This window comes from Callospermophilus lateralis, chromosome 1, assembly GCF_048772815.1.
Source record: "Callospermophilus lateralis isolate mCalLat2 chromosome 1, mCalLat2.hap1, whole genome shotgun sequence".
NCBI lineage: Eukaryota > Metazoa > Chordata > Mammalia > Rodentia > Sciuridae > Callospermophilus > Callospermophilus lateralis.
Genome location: NC_135305.1, coordinates 145,751,207 through 145,772,153, shown reverse-complemented (window position 1 = coordinate 145,772,153; position 20,947 = coordinate 145,751,207). Strand labels below are relative to the sequence as shown.

The window sequence follows — 20,947 nt, the reverse complement described above, 5'->3', positions numbered from 1 at the left end:
CCTGGGAACTCAGACAGGGTGGTCCACAGCAGGTCCATGTAGTCCTCCTCACTCAGGTACTCGCAGGCCAGACTGCACTGGGCTTCTACAGCCTTCTTGCGGCTGGAGACTAGGGAAAGAGGGGGACAGGGAGAGTCCTGTTGAGTCTTGGCTGGTCCCAGAGTCAGGCCAGTAACACTTGGTAAAAGCCTAGCAGATGCCCCCCCACCCCGTGACTAAAATCAGGAGGAAGCTTGGCGTCTCCCCTTCCTTAGTGTCGTCCCCTTTATTACCTTAAGCTGTGTCACCTGCTCAGCTGTCAACCTGTCAGATCCCTTAAGCAGCTCACAGCTGGAAACTAGCACAACAAGGCGGGTCAGCCCTGAGTTCCTCACTTACCTGGTCCCCCGTCAAGACCAGGCAAGACTCATGGCCTCCTGCTTCAGACACCAGCAGAGGTGCCTAGAGGTCTTCAGTCCTGGTCTCACGGGGACATGAGCCCACTCCCAGCCAGGGCGTTGATACCATGGACAGGAACCTGCCCCTTCCAGGGCCAGGTGAGCCTCTAGCAGCAAGTGGGAATCGCCCTCCCTCCCAAGGGACAAAGCCTCCTTCAGAACCAGAACTGAGGACAATCCGCCAGAACATAATTAATGAGTAATTAAGACAGCTTAATGACGAGACCTCTGGCCCTGACCCAGTTCTTCCTCTATTTAAACTAAAGCTCCTGTCAGTACCCGAGGACATGGCTGAGCTGCGGGGTTGCACTTTGCTCTCCCAATGTGACCACACTGATCCAAGTTCTTCTCCTTCTTTCCACCATGATTTTTTCCTGCTTGGTTTTGGGGAGCAAGTAGCCAGACCTGATTAGTTGGGACCCCTGAACCAGGCCTCTGGCAACAACTCTGTGCTAAAGGCTTTTCTGCAGAGCTAATAAAAGCCAATTAGATCTTTTTTATTTTGATTTTTGGTGCCAAGGTGGGGTGCAAAAGGCAGCCAGTGTCCACAGATGATCCGGTGGGTTGGTGGAGAAGATGGGGGCTGGCTGGAAGGGAAAGGCAATTAAATGCTAATACCTTCAGGACACCTCCCCTTCCTCCAACACACAGTCATGAATGAATGTCCCCAGGGCCACTCCCTTCCTGTCTGTACCCCTGGGAGGCTCCTTCCCCACCTTTTGGTCAAGAAGGCCAGATAAGAGGAGGATGGGACATAAGAAACAGGAAATCTGAAATCTGTAACAGGGACAGGACTTCCCCACTCCCCGGCACAGTTCTGGGTCCCAGCCCATCTCCAGAGGAGGCTACTACCTCTGTTCTGTCCTTTCAATAAAACTTTTTGCTCTTCCCTCAATATTTCTGTGTGTTCAATCTTCAACACAGGACAGGGTTGTTGGGGAGGTCAGGAGTGGGAATGGACTCAGATGTTGATTGAGCCTCCACACAAGAATCAGAAGGAGGGATTGGACTCAGGAGCACTTTACCCCTGAGATATACCCCCAGTCCTATTTGGAGGTAGGGTCTTGCTAAGTTGCTTAGGGCATTCCTAAATTACTGAGGCTGACCTCCAATTTGTGATCCTCCTGCCTCAGCCTCCTGAGTCGCTGAGATTACAAGTGTGCAACTGACTCTACCCTGCAATTAGATCTTGATTTAAAAATTGTTTTTTTTTTTGTGTGTGTGTGTGTTGCTGGAGATTGGAGCCCCGGCTCCTACCCTCCAGACCTCCATGGGACCCCACTGTCTAATCAAATCCTTCCACCAATAAGAAAAAATCTTGTTGTTGTTCTGAGACTTGAACCCAGGTCCTTGTGCATGCTAAACCCAAGCTCTACCACTGAGCTACAATAAACAACACCATTAACCAGGATTATGGAAGCTTAGTATCAGAAAGAGAACTGGGAAAGCTCTGAAGACAATTAGGAACCTGATTCTGTGGGTGGATGTACTTCCTGGGCTCCTCAGGGGATTGACAAAGGTCAATTTTAACCACAGGTGATATTCACCTCAAGGGCAGTTGGGAAAGGTTAATCGGGAGGCCACGAGGCCAAGCTGCCCCAGCGCACTGGGATCCTAGTAGCAAAAAGAAACACAGCGGAACCAATCAGCAACCATCCGCTCCCGCCATCGGCTCACGGTAACCAATCGCCGTCCTGGTCAAGCTCCTGTGAGCGCCTGAGGTTACGTAAAGGGGAGGTCTTGCTCTGGCCCGCCCCCTGCCCCGGCCCCTGCACCGGCCCTGTGCACCTGCCCCCCCCCCCCGCACCTGCCCCTGTGCAACTGCCCCCTGCACCTGCCTCCTGCACCTGCCTCCTGCACCTGCCCCGTGCACCTGCCCCCTGCACCTGCCCCGTGCACCTGCCCCCTGCACCTGCCCCGTGCACCTGCCCCCTGCACCTGCCCCCTGCACCTGCCCCGTGCACCTGCCCGGTGCACCTGCTCCGGCACCAGCCCCGCTGACCTGGCTGCTTAGAGTCAAACTGAACTTTGAAAGGGGTCGGTTTTGAGTCACAGCAGCCAATAGGAAAGGGCCTAGGGGACTGACAAGGACATTCCCGGGTTTTAACCCTCTCGGGAAAGTGACTTTAGACAACCAATCTGCTTTCCATTCCACTTTTGGTTCTCTCAGCCCTTTTCTACCCGGGGGCGCCTCCTGGGCGCTGTCCATGGGGATACCCTTTCATGGGGTTTTCCCCAACTCTACACCAAGAAAAGCAGATTAGATCTTTTTCATTCTTAGTTTTGTTACTGGGGATTAAACACAGGGGCACTTTACCACTGAGCCACATCCCCAGTCCTTTTTGTTTTTTTTAAAGATAAAATCTTACTAAGTTGCCTAGGACCTCCATAAATTACTGAGGCTGTCCTCCAACGTGTGATCCTCCTGCCCCAGCCTCCTGAGTCGCTGGGATTGCAGATGTGCACCACCATGCTCAGCAATTAGATCTTTAATTTTATTTAAAAAACAAAAATTGTGTGTGTGCGTGTGTGTGTGTATGAGTATGTGTGTGTTGCCAAAAATTGAACGGAGGGCCTCAGGCATGCTAAGGTGGAATCCTAACAGAGTCACATTCCTACTCCCTCAGTTAGATCTGAAACCTAAATCTGTTGCCCTTTGGTTTTCTGACACTTCTAAAAGTTTTCTCCTTGTATCCCTTTAGCGAAGCCCAAACCACTGGCACTGCCAGATTCATGAATTGCTGTCCACTAAAATAAACTAAAACGTTGATGTGCTAACCTCAGGACCCCCCACCGTGACCTAAAATGAGACTGTAATGTGGGCTCCATCATGACCAGATCACCTGGTAATGGTGGTCCACCTTATGCACTGAATATAGCCCTTGCTGCTCTGCCACTGCCACTTATTGATTTTTAATACTTTTTTGGGGTGTCCAGGATTGAACCCAGGGGCACTCCACCACTGAGCCCCATCCCCAGCCCTCTTTTGTATTTTATTTAGAGACAGCGTCTCACTGAGTTGTGTAGCACCTGGCTGTTGCTGAGGCTGGCTTTGAACTCACGATCCTCCTGCCTCAGTCTCTGGAGCCTCTGGGATGCAGGCGCGACTGGCTTACAATTTATTTTTGAAAAGACCTGTTACTTTCTCTTCCACACTCTCTACTGCTACCGAATCTTTCCCTGTCCCTAATCTCCCTGAAAACAGGGTCGCCTTTCTTCCCCAGCCAAGGCAGAGTTCCGTGTCCTGGAGCGCACACGCACCTCACTCCACAACAAAGGAATTCAGACTTGGGGGTGCACCAGAAGGTCTCAGAAATGCCCATCTCCCAAATTAACAAGTGAATCACAGAGAATGTAGCTTTTGAATCATCTCTTTAAAAAACAAACAAACACAAAACACCCCTGTTGCCCTTTGGGCAGAATCACAGCCTCTGCTGTGCAGTCCCCTGGTCTCTCCTTGGCTAACAAAGCAATAAAACTTCTTTCTCCTTTTTCTCAAAACAGTGTCCTCATTACTGGATTGGCACTGGGGACAAGGACCAAGCTTTCAACAACAATCTGGGTTTCTCTGCAGTATCTTGGAGGCCACAGTTTGTGCCAGGCCAGGCTGAGAGAGGACAGCCACTGGTGTACAAGGGAGCAGGTGCGAGCGCGCGCGCCTGCTGGGCGGGGGCAGGGGAGGGGCTGGCGAGGAAATCCCAGTACTCACTGCTGCAGACGTCCCCGGCCTGGAAGAGCTCCGTGGTGAGAAGAACTAAGCCGTAGTAAGAGAAGGCATTGGAAAACCTGCCAGGAGGGAGCAAGGAGGTGAAGAGCTCGGCAGGGCACCAGACCTCTCCCCCCACACCCTTGGGAAGGATCCGCGTCCACCCGCTTAGGGGGCGTCTGTGGGCCATGCTGAGTCTTTGAGTGCCTTCCTGAAGACCCTGAGCAGGAAGACGACAGGTACCAAGTGAGCAGGTGACGTCATCCAAGGAATCGATTCTGTGCCCTTTGAAAGGTCAGCAGCATCATACCCAGACACACGCCTCCCCCCAGGGCTGTCCACCCAACTGGCTAGCTGCTGAATAGGGAGGTGCTCTCCGCTCCAGCCAACCTCCTGAAAAATCTGGCTCCCTCCACACTTACATGGGCTTGGTGAATGGATTCAGCTCAGTGTGGGGGCCGCTGGACCCTGGCTCTGTGTATTATTTTTTTTCTCTCTCCTCTGTAACTGGCCACTGAGGGGACACTGCCCTGCTAATCATGACAGCAGTGCTCAAAGGTGGACAGGAAAGCTGGGAACTGGTTTGAAAAAGCACGTGAAGCCTGAGCCGGTTTTCCACACTGTCGATGCCATGGTGCTCACGACTTGGTACAAAGCTAGCTGACAGGGTGGCTGAAAGGTGATTCAGATGATTGCTCTCTGCAGACATCTCCCCATCAGGCCCCTTCCTATGGTTGTTGTTTAAGAAAAACTGAACAGAGTCAGAACTGGAAGTTCCAAGAATGGTCGACCAAATCCTGGTTCTCAAACTATGGACCATGTACCACCAGTGGTACCCAAGGCAATGGAGTCGGAGAGAACACTAACAGATCATGCATATTAACTTTTTTTGGGGGGGGGGTACCAGGGATTGAACCAAGGGGCACTTGACCACTGAGCCCCATCCCCAGTCCTGTTTTGTACTTTATTTAGAGACAGAGTCTCCCTGAGTTGCTTAGTGCCTCGCTGTTGCTGAGGTTGGCTTTGAATTCAAGATCCTCCTGCCTCAGACTCCCCAGCTGCTGGGATGACAGGCGTGCACCACAGTGCCTGGCTTATTAACTCTTATTGTGAAAATTCTCTTTTAAATTTCCTTTAGATTCTTTTGATTACATCTCAGTGTTGTGTGTGGGCGGATACATCCATAACATCTCCACTGCCCCCCAGTCTCTGTCTCTTAAATATAGAGACTCCTTGCTTCAAAGCTCAACATAGTTGCTTTTTACCATATTTAACTTTTTTTTTTTTTTTTGCACTGAGGATTGAATCCAGGGACACTTAATCACTGAGCCATATCCCCAGCCCTTTTTTTATTTTGAGACAGAGTTTCATAAAGTTGTTTATGGCCTCACTGAGTTGCTGGGGCTGGCTTTGAACTTGCAATCCTCCTGCCTCAGCTTCCTGTGCCACTGTGCCCAGCTTACTATATTTAACTTTGATAGTACCTTTTATCTATGGCCTGCAATTAAGGTGTTTTCCTTCAAAACAGATACATAAAATGTTTTTAATCGTTTTTTTGTAGTACTAAAGATTTCACCCAGGGCCTAACCTTGCTAGGCAAGAGATCTACCACTGAGCTATACCTCCAGCCCTTGTTTAAAAAATAAGATTTCCGTTTAAAAGATATCGAGTTTGAGCCTGGCAAGGTGGCCCACGCTTATAATCCCAGTGGCTCAGGAGACTGAGGCAGGAGGATCCAAGTTCAAAGACAGCCTCGGCAACTTAGCAAGGCCTTGAGCAACTTGGATGAGATGCTGGCTCTAAATAAAATATAAAAGGTGCTGAGGACGTGGCTCAGTGTTTCAGCACCCTGGGTTCAGGCTCTGGAACCAAAACCAAACCAAAAACAAAAACAAGATCTGCTGCCTGCGATGGAAGCATTCTCTGTGCATCACATTAATACAAAAGCCGATTCCAGGCCCGGTCAGTGGTGCGGGAGGGCCAAAGCAGTCGCCATGCAGCTCTTACCATATAAACCACAGCAGCAAGGTTGTCCATCTAAAGTGGGGTGTGAAAAGATCTTTCATCCTGCCTCGGTCTTCCTGTTTCAAGACAAGGACATGTGTTTACTGTCCCCCCTCCAGCTGTGTGAGGCTCTGGCTGGTGGCCTGACCCTGTGTACACCCCAGTGCTGGGAGGGAGCTTCTGTGGGCAGGACTATCATGCTGAGGACCCGGGACTCAACCGACCGCAGCCAGCCTCAACCCCCTCCAACTGGGACTGTGCAAGGTCCAGAAGGTCCATTCTGACCTGGAGCCTGCAGTCGGCCCCCACGAGGTTCCTCAGGGAGTCCCATGGACCCAGGGTGTGGGAATCTACTCCAAGGGTGTGCAAGCATTTCATGCACAGGCACGCACATGCGCCTACACACACACACACACACACACTTCCTCCTCCAAAGCTACCTCTAGGTCAAGGTGACAATAAGGTACCTACAAGCCAACCCACCACAGGACAATCCTCCGAGACAGATGAGCTAAATGACCCATTTGCCAATGTCATGAGATTCATGATTCATCGTATCCAAGAACTCATCAAGTCTTTGCTTTACAGTGTTCCCTTAAAAACACTCTAGGACCATGATCATGCTCTTCTTTGATGTAGTTCACGTACATGTTTTTCCTAGGAGCAGCTTGAGAAATGCTCACTATTTAAACATGGTAACAATGAAAACAGCACACAGATAATAGGTCACTTAGTTCACCTACAAGCCCTGTCTTCACAAATAAAAATATCTTTGTACTTTTTTTTTTTTTTTTTTCAGTCCTAGGGATTGAACCCAAGGGCATTCCACCACGGAGCCACATCCCAGCTCTTTTTATTTTAAGACAGGGTCTCACTGAGTTTCTGAGGCTGGACTCCAACCTGTGATCCTCCTGCCTCAGCCTCCAGAGCTGCTGGGATTACAGGCATGCACACTGTGTCCAGCTTTTATATTCTTATTCTTATTATTTAGTGCTGGGGATGAGACCAGGGCCTTGCCCGTGCGAGGCAAGCACTCTACCACGTCCCCCACATCCCCAGCATATAACGATGTTACTGCCCAACCGTGGCCCATCAATCACATTCACTAGCTGGACTTCATCAGTCCTGAAAGGCAGACCCGAAGCCGAGGCAGTAACAGGACCTTCAGCAGTTGGCACCTCCTACCATGGGCTAACCTGTCCGCGTAGCATTTTTACAACTTGGCAGAGGACGCAAAGATTGGAGTTGTCAAATTCTGCCTCTGCACCACCCCCTACTCCATGTGCACGCGCACACACACGCACACGCGTGAGCAGACCCCACCCTGGATACCTGGATACATGCGCCCTCCCACGTGCCTGCCCACACACGGACATGCGCACACGGTGTCCCCCGTACACGCTCCCCTGCACGCACACAGACATGCATGCCCCGGCCGGCCCCAGGCACCGACCTGCCTGGAGACGACGAGCTTCCCCAGCGGCATGGGGGCCCCGTTCTCGGTCGCTATCCTCTTTAAGGTGGCAATGGCCTTCTCCTGGTTTCCGGATAGCACATCGTACCGCGCGCTCTCTGGCAGCCACTGCAGGCACAGGAGACCCAGGCATGGCTGGTTAGGGGGGAACTTCCCAGCCCCCGGCTCTCATCTGAGGGTGAGGTCGCCAAACTGGGGACTCCGGAGCCACAGACCTGGCTTCAAATGCTGACTCTGCTATTTTATGGGCTGTGTGGTCCTAGGCAATGCCTTGACCTCTCTGTGCTTCCATTTCCTCCCCCATAAAATGGGGGTCATAAAAGATCCAACCACGTAAGGTTGCTGAGAGCACTAAATGGGATAATCTATGCAAAGTGTGTGGCTCGGAGCCCCCTGGATTATTGGAGTTATTACTGTCACCTCCTATTATTATTTGGTGCTGGGAGGGCTGAATTAAATTGTGACCACCATCAAAAATGTCACCCCCAATTCTCAAGGCACTATCTCACCCGTGTTGAGCATCATCTTGCAAACTCAGAGAAAGAGAGAGAAAAAGCCTAATGGAGTGCCAACTCCAAGTGGCCAGGTCAACCCCTTTCTGTCAAATGAAGTCATGGTAACCTGCTCCCGCAGGTACAGCAGAGAAAGCACAAGGCCAACAGCCATAAGATCTGGCTCAGATTTGAGTTCCACTGTTTACTTGTGGTAGGTCCTTTGACAAGTCCGCTGGACGCTCTGGGACTCAGTTTCCTCAGCTGTAAAGTGGGTTGTGGCAGAGATTAGTCAATGCCCACCAAAGTTCATGCTTCCTTTAACAAAGTGCAGAATTGTCACTGGATGTGGCCACCCAGCCATGGACTACATTTCCCAGCTTCCTTTGCAGCTAGGTGAGCCCATGTGACTTTCTTTTATCCAATAGCATGTAAGTAAAGTATCCTGGCACCAGGATTTTCAAGAATGAAGCCTGCAATCTCCACTTTCCCTTCCTCGTCTACTATCTGCATGTAGAAGACTCCAAAGCCCTGGAAGATGGCAGAGCCCCAAGCTGTAAAGAAAACCTGGGTCTAGAATCCCACTGGCCATCCAGAACGCTCATTTTCAACTGGTATGTTAGTGAGAAATAAACTTCTATTGTGTTAAGGTACAAAGTTTGTGGGCTTTATCTGCCCCCCTAGTTAATGTAGAGGTTCATCAGTCCTGCCTCCTGTGGTTACAGGGAGGAATAATAATACATGTAGAGGGCCTGGCACAGAGATGGCCACACAGTTAAACCCAGAATCATTAATACCCATTGTTGTTTCCATGAATTATTGTAGCATTTACCATACATGAGATCTGTTCATCTATCAGCTTATTTTGAGACTCCACTGGTAGTAAAGTGCTTTGTGCATGAAATGGGGAGTGTGTGGCTTGATCTCGCCATATGCAGCGCTAATTTGAGCTCCTGGATCCAGCCATGCCTGAAGCCAGATATTTAATCCTGTCATGCATCCACCCCTTTGTTTTACTCAAGCCAGTGTGAATTAGGTGTCAGTCACTTATAGCTTAAGAATTCCAATGAACCCTATCGTCACTGTTAAGTGTGGATCTGGCAACTATGGGGCCAATTATTCCCCTAACCCCAGGTGTCTTCCAGGAGAACACCCCAGAAGTGTCTGTCTGGAGGAAATCTATCACCCCGAACTGGGGCTACCTCATGCCTTGTTCCCTTATCTCATTTCCCGATTTCAAAAAACAAATTTTAAAGGTGGCCTTGGTGTTGTCCGCCACCGGCTTTCCACCAAATACAGTCAAGTGCGAGGCAGGGAAGGAGATCTCCTAAAGATACCTACGAAGCACAGAACGGCAAAGAGAAGGAGCGGGACGGCCGACAGGATGAGCAGCCAACGCCAGCCCAGGCTGGGCATCACGAACACCGCCAGGATGACCTCGAACACCGTCCCGAGGGCCCAGAAGACCTGGCACAGGAGAATCGGGGTCAGTTGTGAGCTGGGGAGGGGTCCCTGGGGTCAGCAAGGTCAGGATGGCCACCTTTTCCTGCGGCCCAGAGGGCTGGGCTAGGGCCTTGGGGCTGTCCACCTTCCCAGGGTCCTGCCCACACCTATGGTATTTGCATGGTATTTGCATGACATTTGCATTGTATTTGCATATCCTGCTGGATGCGCAGCTTAGCAGCTCAGGCTGAGCGGATAATAGGCTCAATATTATGTGATGTCAGTGGGCGCATTGAGAGGTTTTGGGTTTAGGGTTTTTCCTTTTTTCTTTTTTTGCAAAATACGTGTAATATAAAATTTCCCATTGTAACTATTTTTAAGAGTATGGCTCAGTTTTATGAAATACTTTCAAACTGTACAACCAATGCACCGTCTGTCTCCAGAACTCTTTCCATCTTGTAAAACAAAAACTTTACATCCATGAAACAGGAGCTCCTGGCCCTCCCACCAGCCCCGACGCTCACTATTTTATCATGACTTTGCCTAGTCTAACTACTCATCGAAGTGGAATCATACAATATTTGTTTACTTGTTTCTGGCTTCCTTCACCGAGCGTCATGTCCTCAAGGTTCATCTAAGTTGTAGCACACATCAGAATCTCCTTCCTTTTTAAGACTGAATAATATCCTATTAGGCTGGGTGCAGGGGCACACACCTATCATCTCAGCGGCTCAGGAGGCTGAGGCAGGAGGATGGCAAGCTCAAGGCCAACCTCAGCAACTTACCAAAGCCCTATGCAACTCAGTGAGACCCTGTCTCTAAATAAAAATGCAAAAAAGGGCTGGGGATGTGGCTCAGTGGATAAGTGCCCCTGGGTTCAACCCCTGGTACCAAAAAAAAAAAAAAATCCGCCTGTGTGGATGGACCACATTTTTCCTCTTTGGCATCCACGGATGGACCTGTGCCTGGCTCCTGTGTCTCAGCTATTGTGCGTGATGCTGCCACTCACAGAGCATGACACACGGACACACTGTTCTGTCATCGGGTCCGTCCACCCCCCTTGCCCCGTGGTGCCCGGCATCCTGCACAGGATGGGCTGGTCCCTTCCTGTGGGCTTGCTCCATGTCTCTGCAAGTCACTGCGCACCTCTTTGCCCCAAAGCCATCCGCAGTCTTCCCTGAGTGCAGCCCCGGGGAGCCCCTAGGAGAGGGAGGGCAGGAGAGAGGCTGAGGCCCCTCACTCCTCTGGCCCCCTCCCTGCAGCGCTGGCTGCACCCCTCAGGGGGTCACGGCCCCTCTCCAGAGCCTTCACCAGACAGCACTCTGGGCTGCTAACTACTCTGTCCCTTTGTCCTTACAGGCCCTGGGTGGTGACACCCTGCAGTAATAAAGGGTGCCTTCATTACTGTCCCTTGCTGGAACCCCTCTACAACTTCAAACGCCTGGTCCTTAACCAGCTCCGTGGTGGCGCACCCCTGTCATTCCAGCAACTCCTCCGGAGGCTGAGGCAAGAGGATCACAAGTTCGAGGCCAGCCTCAGCAACTTAGAACGCTTTAGCTGCTGGATCACGGGAAGCTCTGAGGGATCCTGAGAGAGAAGGGGGTGTCAGGTGACAAGGGCTAGTTGGAGCCCAGGATCAGGGGGACCCAGATGCATTTCTCTATTTAAACAACTGGTTCATCCAGTGTAGACCAGTGACTCCCACCCCAGCTGGTCAGGAGCGCATGGTGCCAGGATGGATAACCTGGCCTTGGGGTCACATGAACAACACTGTCGTTGGGGTCACAGTGACAGAGGAGGTCCCAGGGGCTTCAGAATCAATACCGTGGACGTCCGTGTCCAGCAGAGGCCAATCAATCCCTTTGCCCCTGTGTGGAGGGCTGTTGGAAAGCCGTGTGTTTGCCCTGAGATCCTTCAGGTCATGGTTGGAATTGGGCCACAAGCCCAGGAAGCAGGAGGGCAGGTGGGACTGGCTGGACCAGGAGAGTTTCAAGGCCCCCCCAGCCCATGGGGGTGACCAAGGACAGAGATCACTCACAAGATGTGTACCAGTCTGGGGAAAACCAGGGGTGGTGGGCGATGATAAGAGCGGGGGACAGGAGTTTGGTCCATTCAAGGTGTCATTCAACGCCTATTCTTAGGTAAAAGCCATTTCCAATTGAATAAGGACATACCACCTGACTGCCACCATTTTTTTTAAAGGGACAGTTGATTTAATTTTCCTGTCAATCATAGAGTGTGTCCAGACTGCAGAACAGCCCGTCAGAATCGATGTGGGGGGTCCCTCTGAGTCTTCGCCTACTGAGTCTGTTAATTTTTTTAAAGTCCTTTTCCCTTGTCCCCTGTCTCAGAATATCTTTTTTTTTTTTTTCAAAGAGAGAGGGGGAGAGAGAGAGAGAGAATTTTAATATTTATTTTTTAGTTATCGGCGGACACAACATCTTTCTTTGTATGTGGTGCTGAGGATCGAACCCGGGCTGCACGCATGCCAGGCGAGCGCGCTACCGCTGGAGCCACATCCCCAGCCCAGTCCCCTGTCTCAGGACACCTGTGAATCACCTGCCAGAGAGCCAGCCTCTTCTAGAGGCCCATCCCCCACCCTCCTTACCTCAATCAGCAAAATACACTTGGCCCTGGCTTTCATGGGAAGGAACTCGGCATACAGTGTCACCCTGCAAGCAAAGAGAAGAGAGTGAAGGTCAGGACCCGGCGGGACGACTGCTAAAGTTTCTGAGATGACGTTCCTCTGTGGATGATCATGGTTTCCTGCCAGAATGTCCTGGGATGGTGACTCACAGGGGTGGGCCCTGAAACTGCATTTTTCTTTTCTTTTTCTTTTTGGTCCTGAGGATTGAACCCAGGGGTGCATCCCCAGGCCTTTTTATATTTTATTTAGAGATAGATTCTTGCTAAGTTGCTGAGGCTGGCTTGGAACTTGCGATCCTCCTGCCTCAGCCTCCCAAGAGGCTGGGACGACAGGCGTGTGTCTCCAGGCTGAAGGTGCATCGTTCACTAACTCCCTAAGTGATGCTCAGATTTCTAAGCACATCCGCTCGGTCCTACCTGCAGCCCAGTGAGCCTGGGGGAAACGGGGTACGGGGTCAGGTCAGGCCTCTAGCCTCGTGATCTTGAGGAGTTCGGCCTTTTGTTCCGGAGGACGCCCTCGTCCTCACTCCATCGAGGCCTGGCTGCGTTTTCTTGGCTGCAACGCCAGATACAAGGCTGGGTCTTCCTGGCACATCGTGTGAGGGGCATGTGACGTCAGCCCTCCCCATCACTGGGGACCTTAATTTTCATCCGGACACCAAGTTGGTGTCTGACAAATTTCTCCACCTACGCAATCATTCTCCCCCCATTTGGCACTAATAAACACATTGGGGGAATATTTGGAGGTCGAGCCAATATCCAGTATTCCCCACCGGCTTTAGCTCACGGCTGCTTCTGCCTGAATCACCTCTGACCACGCTGTGTTCCAGGGTTTCTGTCATTCCTTTTACATCTACTACTTAATGTCCTACTAGTCCTACTACAGGGGAGTGCGCTCCCCTCTCCTTCTCATCTACCCCTACCGTCCCTCCTCCTCTGTCTCCGTCCACCTCTCTCTGTCCTGAGCAGTCTAGGCACTATCTATTCTCTATCTACCTTCCTCAGCCTTCTGGCATGCTGGGCCCAGAAGGAGAGCTGCCCACCCTGCCTTCCCCTTCCATTGGCCTTCTCTTCTCCACGTCTCCCACCCACGTGGGGTGTCTCCCGGCCCCTCTTAAAGAGTGGGGGTGGGGTGGCCAGGTTCAGCCACTGGGGCCTGTCATCCCAGGGCGGGGGAGGCTGAGGCAGGAGGCTCCTGAGTCCCAGACCAGCTTTGGCAACTTAGCGAGACTCTGTCTGAAAAGAAAAGAATAAAAAGGGCTGGGTTCATAGCTCAGTGGGAATGCACCCCTGGGTTCAATCTCCAGTACCTAAAAACCAAACCAGACTCCCAGTGTATTAACCGGAAATGGTTCTACCTGTGTCGGAAGAGGGAAACGAAAGTAGTGTTTCCAGAGAGATGGAGCCACCTAAACTGGGCCAAATATGAGTCCAACAAACCTCAAGGAGCCCCTCCCACCGACCCACACCTCACTTTACCTTGGCTCCATGTGCACACCAAGAGGTGACAAGAAACACGCGCCGGGGTCACTGGGGGTCACTGTGGTTAACCAGAGCATGTTGGACACCCCGGGAGGTGGGCAGACTGTTCGGTGGAGCCCAGACCACCTCTGACCACGCACCCCCTCCCTTGACCTTTCCCCCACCCTTTTACGGCTTCTCCCCAGGACACGCCCCCTAGTCATGAGGACAGGAATCCCAGCCTCAGGTTTCTGGGGACCTCAGCAATGCCACCGAGATTGAGGCACTGGTTAAATGCCACCCTCCTGCCTCAGCCTCTGCGTTCTGACCAAGGGCTCCTCTGTCCAGAGCAGGGAGAATGTTCTCCAGCTTCAGAGGAAAGTTCAGACCAGAGGAAAGCAAATGCCTCTAGTCCTCCTTCCCAGGACCCATTTCTGTTTGTCCCCCTTTCTGCCTGGGGTTTGCTCTCTGTTTCCGTCTCTCCATGTCTCAGTCTCTCTGTCTGAACTCTTAGCTGAGATCGCTCCTAAGAATTTTAAGCTGAGCTGGGTGTGGTTGTGCAGCCTGTAAAGCCAGCTACTGCAGAGGCTGAGGCAGGAGGATGGCAGGTTGGAGGCCAGCCTTAGCAACTTGGTAAGGCCTTGTCTCAAAATAAAATAAAGTAAAAGGACTGGTGATGCAGATCAGTAATATAGTGCCCCTGGGCTCCATCTCCAGTACAAAAAAAAAAGAAAGAAAGAAAAAAGAAAAGAAAGAAAAGAAAAAGAATTTATGCCAGGTGTGGTAGCACATACCCATAGTCCCAGTCACCTGGGAGGCTGAGACAGGAGGATCAGACATCTGGAGAGCTTTAGCCCACAAGTGTGAGACTAGCCTGGGCATCATATCAAGACTCCAATTTAAAAAAATGAACCCAATTATTAATTTTTTAAATTTATTTTCTGGTATTGGGGATGGAACCCAGGAGTGCTCTACCACTGAGCTACATCCCCAGCCCTTATTATGTTTTTTTTTTTTTTTTTTTTTTTTTGAGTCAGGGTCTCGCTAAGTTGCTTAGGGCTTCACTAAGTTTCTGAGGCTGGCTTTGAACTTGGGATCCTCCTGCCTCAGCCTCCTGAGCTGCAGAGATGACAGGTGTACACTACTGTGCCTGGCCCCTAAACAGAATTTGAATCAGCGGATGTACTTATTTTTAAGACTTTTGAAATATATTACTATCCCAAATTGTTCCAATTTCTATTCGTTCTAGGACCTCTCTTAACAGAAACCAGGGTGAATCTCATTTACTTGAGCTCTAAGAATTGAGAACAAGTTTAACAGATTGCAATGTTTATCCTGTATGACTCCTTAGAAATTTTATTCTATTTTCCAAGTGGTGTGCTTATGTTATTTTTTTAAAAAATCAATAATTAAAAAAAAGAGAAACATTTCACCTTTCCTCATCAAATTAACGCCGAACTACCAACGAGGCAAAAATGATATCGAGGATCTGTTTTGATGACCTCTAGCATAAAGTCTTTGGGATACTGGGGATGAACCCAGGGACACTTTACCACTGAGCTACAACCTCAGCCCTTTTTATTTTTTTATTTTGAGACAGTGACTCACTAAGTTGCTTAGTAGGGGCTTTGTTAAATTGCTGAGGCTGGCCTTGATCTTGCAATCCTCCTGCCTCAGCCTCCCGAGGAGCTGGGATCTCAGGCCTGCGCCTCCACATCCGGTGCTCCGACATCCCATTCTTAACCAGTTCCACATTTGCCGGCCCAAATTCCAACTGCCCATCCCTGCCGCTCCTTCCTGAGAACTTTCTCTCTGGTCCTTAAAGCCTATTTTGCCAGCCTGCGGGGCAGGCCAGCAGTGCCCCGAGAATTGACATCCCAGCAGCCATCCTCAGGGAGTTCCCTCCGTCACCCCTTCAGAGGGCCCATCTGGAGTCTGTGTGGCAGAATCCAAGGGAACTGCTTGCTCCTGAGCCCTCTGTGTCGGGGTCGGCTTTCACGAGAATTTGGGACTCTTTCCCTATTCCTGTCATTTCAGTGCTGGGCAGGGAACGCAGGAGGCTGGAGCACCCAGGCAAGCGCTCTGCCACCGAGCCACACCTGGGTCCCTTACTGCGGGCTCCAGGAGGCTGCACACTTCCCCACCTTGGAACTGATGTCACCGTTTACTGACCCACTCCCCCCATCGGCTTCGTACAGAAGTCATTTCCGATTTTGTTGTTGTTTTTGTAACTTAGGTCACAAGGAACAGCTTTTCCTATCATTGTTGCGCCCCACATTCGGGATGTTGTATTTATAGCCGTGCATCATGGAAACGAGCTGTTTGATCTCCCTCCAAACTGTGGCCATGAGGACGCCCACAGGACAGATGAAAGGACTCCGGCCTGAGATTTCCGCACGGCCCCGGGCAATCAGAGACTTGCCATTTCCTTCTTTGGTGGAAAGAACAGAGCAAGGACGGGTTCACATGAAACTGGGAGGCAGATGTCAAGGTCCAACAGGTGGGCAGCTACCTGGATTTTTTTTTTTTTTTTCCTGGACCAGGGATTGAACCCAGGGGGCGCTTAACCACTGAGCCACATACATCCCCACCCTTTCTATATTTTTATTTTGAAACAGAGTCTGAGTTGCTCAGGGCTTTCCTAAATTGCTGAGGCTGGCTTTGAACTCGCGATCCTCCTGCCCAGTCTCCCAAGCAGCTGGGATTATAGACGTGCCTGCACCACGGCGCCCGGCTACCGGGCCTTGCGCATGCTCATCACGCATCCCATCCCTGAACCGCGCCCTCAGCCCCGGGATCCCTCATCTGCAAGAGCAGCTCCCACCCGAGCCGGACGCCAGTAGCTGCCGGTTTCCCAGCGCAGTCACTTCCAGAAACGGCGCTCTGCTGGGCCACACGGCGCCCTCTGCTGGACACAAAACACCACAGCCCACCCACCCACCTGCATTTTGCTTACTTTCATGAGAAGATACTTGCAATTAAGGGGATTATCATTTTCTGATGCTTATTTGCATTTCTAAATTTTCTAAAATGTATTGTTTGTAAGGAGAACAATCCATAATATTTCTCTCCCTTGCTCGAATGAACGTTGATCCCCTGCTGATGCTCCTCCATGCACAGAAAGTCCACGTATTTGCATCCTAAACGTGACCTTCTGACGGCGCGCTCTCCAGCCCCGGGCAGGACTTGCTCACCGCCGTCAGCGCTTTGGCACTGGACAGATCTGGATTTGAATCCAGTTGCCCCTGGCTTGCTAAGTTGTCCTGGTGTCTCCTCTGTGCCACTATGCAGTGTGACTTTGTGACTCTTTGCATCAAGTCTCTGTCAAGGCCAGGACGTGGCTCAGTGGTGGGACACTTGCCTACCAGGTGCCAGGCCCTGGGTTCCATCCCCAGCGGTGGAGGGGAAAAGGGTCTAGTTTTCCCACCTTGAGCCTGGGCTGGCCTTGAACTTGCTTCTACGTCTGAGCTCTGAGCCTGCATTCTCATACATGAGGATGTGGGAGAATGCCCGGTTGGTGGCCAGCACGTGACCAGCACCTGTCATCATCACTGTTGGCATCAGGACTATTAATGCTATTGTCATTCTTATGAAAAACATGAGGTATGACGAGGACAGAAACTAATTTCAACAGTGGTGTCCACGGGCCGGGGGGCGGGGGCCTCTGGGAGGTGCCTGGGATCAGATCAAGTCAACAGGGTGGGCACCCATGATTGAATCCTGGTGGCTTGATAGGGAGAGAGGCCAGAGGACACACACCCGTGTCCCCGTCTCCACCTTGGGAATCACCTTGGGAATCTTCTAGCCACCACCAGACACAACCCTTTAGCTTGGACCTGAACTATGAGCCCAAACAAACCTCCTTCCTTTATAACTCACCCAGCCTGTGGTGCTGTGTTCTTGCAACAGAAAACAGACTAATGAAGTTATAAAGACTTCTGGTTGTTGGGCTTTAAGATATATATATTCAGAATATCTTATCCATCTGGTTTTATGAGGAGCTGATATTGGGGAAGGCTATTTAAATTACGGAAACGCTTAATTACATTTAATTTCAACTGAATATCTTCAACTAAATGCTTAATGAACTTAGGGGAGCCAATTTTTTATAACTAGACAAGAACACTCTCTAATTAAGACATAATTATTTTTTATGCAAATGACTAGTTAAAGTGCACGGGAGCCAGGGGTCTCTTGGGTACCTAAATATATCTTCTGTAATTTTGTTTACAGTTCTTATTTGCCCTCCTCACAGATGAAAGAGGCATCTAGAAGAGCAGTTAAGAGAATAGGTTGATCCCAGTGACTCAGGAGGCTGAGGCAGGAAGATCACAAGTTTGAGGCCAGCCTCAACCACTTAATGAGACCCTGTCTCAAAATAAAATTAAAAAGGGCTGGGGACATAGCTCAGTGGTAAAGTGCCTGTGGGTTCAATCCCCAATACAAAAAAAAAAAAAGGAGAGAGAGAAAGAGATTGAGGGAGAGAGAGAAAGAGATTGAGAGAGAGAGAGAGAGAGAGAGATTGATTGAAAATAGGTTTTGTGGGTCAAGCAATATTTAAAGCTATGCTCTGCCACTTACTAGCTGTGTGACCTTGGCTCTGTTACTCCTTTGAAGTTCCCGTTTTTCTTGCCTGTAAAATGGAAATAATATCTCTGTCTATTAAGTGAAAGTGAGTTTTTGAATGGTGTATCTTACAATACACGATTCCGTCCCAGGAATGTAGTAATAGCTCAATAAACGAACAGAAGGGCTAAAATAGTTCCAGTACATGAACAGCTAAATGGGAAGCGTGCTATTGCAAACCACGCCTCTGGCCTCCTCCTGTGTCCTGGCAGACATTCCTCAGATCTTGGAATCAGCAAAGCTTGTGTCTTTTTCTAGGCTGCTGAGTTGAATGATGGCTGGCTGCCCCAAGGGAGCCTCCAGGCGGGGGCTGGTCACTGGAAAGACCTAGTGGATTAGAGGCTGGGACTTTCAGCCTCACCCTGTCACTCCTCGACCTCCAGGGAGGGAGAGAGTTGGGAGGTCCGACTGATCGGCAGTGGCCAAAGATCCATCCATCATGCTCCTGTAATAAGGCCTCCTGAAAGCCCTAGGGGACAGGGTCAGCTGGCCAAACCTGTGCGGATTCCTGGGGTGGCACCTGGAGAGAGCCCAGAGCCCCTCTCCCCGGCCTCCACACCTGGTCCTCTGCGCCTCTTCCCTCTGGGCCTCCTCAGTGTCCTCTGTAAGTCTTTTACAATGAACTGCTAAATCCACGGGTTTCCTCGAGGTCTGTGAGTCGCTCTAGCAAACCAAGCGAACCAAGGAGGGGGTTGTGGGAACCCCAGTTTACAGGCAGTGGGTCAGAAGCACAGGTAAAAGAACCTGGTGTTGCCAGGCACGGTGGCACACGCCTGTCAGCCCAGCAACCTGGGAGGCTGAGGCAGGAGGATCGCAAGTTGGAGTCCAGCCTCAGCAACTTAATGAGATCTTAAAAAACAAAACAAACACACAACACCAAACATAAAAAGGGTTAGGGAGGTGGCTCAGGATTGGGTTCAATCTTCAGTTCCAAAAAAAAAAAGAGCCTGGGGCTCGTGCCTGGCATCTGAAATGGAGAGGGGGGCAGTCCGTCCCCAGGTAGAGAGGGTCGGAAATGAATCGAACTGAATGGGAGGGCACCCAACTGGAGCCCACTGACGCAGCCTCGTCACTTGATGGGCTGGGGATCCACGCACACCTGGTGTCAGACGCCTGTGATGACCAACAAGTTCTTGGTAATAAGATGGCAACCGCGATGGGACTAACTGACGGGTCCCTGCGACCCCACGGAGGCCACATCCTCCCTCCTCCAATGGAGGACCCAGGACAGGACTCGGATAGATCTGAGCGATTCCCGACAGCCAAGGAGGGGTCAGGGTATGTGCCGAGGAAGGACCCCCTGGGGCGAGTAGGTTGGGGACACCTGTCCAGACCCAGGGTCATGCAGCAGGGGACACAAGGTGGAGGTTCTGTCCTGAGCACAGCCCCGTCCTGGGGGTGGACTGGGATGAAGGAGGGGCAGGGCCTGCCTGGCCCAGCTGCCCCCCAGGATCGGCCGAGAGAGGACGGAGAGCTGCCTGGCCCTCTGACAGGACCCCCGGGTTTCCTGTGGGCACATCTCAGGTGTTTCCCGCCTGCGTGTCATTCTGCTGTGGGGACAGACCTTGGGGGCTCCCCCTGGGGACGTGAGAGCCACCTGCGTTGTGGAGGTGGGCCCCCTCTCTCTTGGTGCTCTCGCTTCGACGCACTGGGCCACGAGTTTGTGGCGATGACAGCTGATTGCACAGACACTAGGGGACTCGATGGCTTCAGCAACAGTTCTATGACAAAGCCATCGGCTCGAGGGTCCCCAGACTCCAAAGGAAAAGAGACGGTTTCTCCCTCCAGCCCATTTTGGGTGACCCAAGGTGACTCAGGTCTACATGGAGCTGTCAGGGTGACTGACCCAGAGTGTCAGGTGGCCTCTGAGGGAACCGCATCAGAAGAGCACACCCTTTTCCTGGGTTGGAAGGACCTTCACAGGAAGTGGCCCCTCTGCACCTCCAGCTACCCAGCCTTCCTCCGGGTTCAGTTTTGGGCCCATTGGTGACGCTCTGGGAAGGAAGGCCCACGAGCAGCCCATCGCGACCCAAAGCCTCTCGCGGCCATCCACTCCTGCTCCAGCCACCCCACCAGCCTCTCACAAAAGGGGTCCCGGAGAGAGCGCTGGACAGAATTCAACCAAAACCCATCAGCAGCCACGCAAAGCGGCCCACACCTGTAATCCCCCGCTCCTCAGAAGGCTGAGTCAGGAGGAGCCCAAGTTCGAGGCCAGCCTCAGCAACTTGGTGAGACCCTGTCTCAAAATAATAAATAAAGAGGGCTGGGGATGTAGCTTTGTGGTAAAGCGCCCCTGGGTTCCATCCCCAGTACCACGAAACCCCAAACCAAAACCAAACCATCAGTATAAGCTGCCGAGTAGTAGATTCAGTGGGAATCCTGGCAACCACTCTGGGTTTTTTTGGGCAGAGTTTTCTCCTGCACTTTTTTTGGGGGAGGTGGGGGATTATAAGGGATTAAACCCAGCAGGGCTTAACCACTGAGTCACACCCCTAGCCCATTTTTTATTTTGAGACAGCGTCTCACTAAGTTGCTCAGGGCCTCACTAAGTTGTTGAGGCTGACCTTGAACCTGCAATCCTCCTGCCTCAGCCTCCGGAGCCTCTGGGATGACAGGTGTGTGCCACCCCACCTGGCTCTCCTGCACTTTCTTAACGAGC

At 51.4% G+C, this 20,947-nt stretch overlaps 1 protein-coding gene across 1 annotated transcript in view; it reads right to left on the bottom strand.

The window, feature by feature from the left end:
* The window catches only part of Svop (SV2 related protein), an 84,796-nt gene that overhangs the window by 9,195 nt on the left and 54,654 nt on the right, over positions 1-20,947 (bottom strand). Inside the window, exons 7-12 of the mRNA XM_077105228.1 lie at positions 12,164-12,227; positions 9,454-9,579; positions 7,601-7,729; positions 6,151-6,224; positions 4,147-4,223; positions 2-109 (exon numbers count right to left, since the gene is read on the bottom strand). Of these exons, the coding sequence (XP_076961343.1) occupies positions 2-109; positions 4,147-4,223; positions 6,151-6,224; positions 7,601-7,729; positions 9,454-9,579; positions 12,164-12,227 (578 nt within the window). The remainder of the gene's footprint in view (position 1; positions 110-4,146; positions 4,224-6,150; positions 6,225-7,600; positions 7,730-9,453; positions 9,580-12,163; positions 12,228-20,947) is intronic.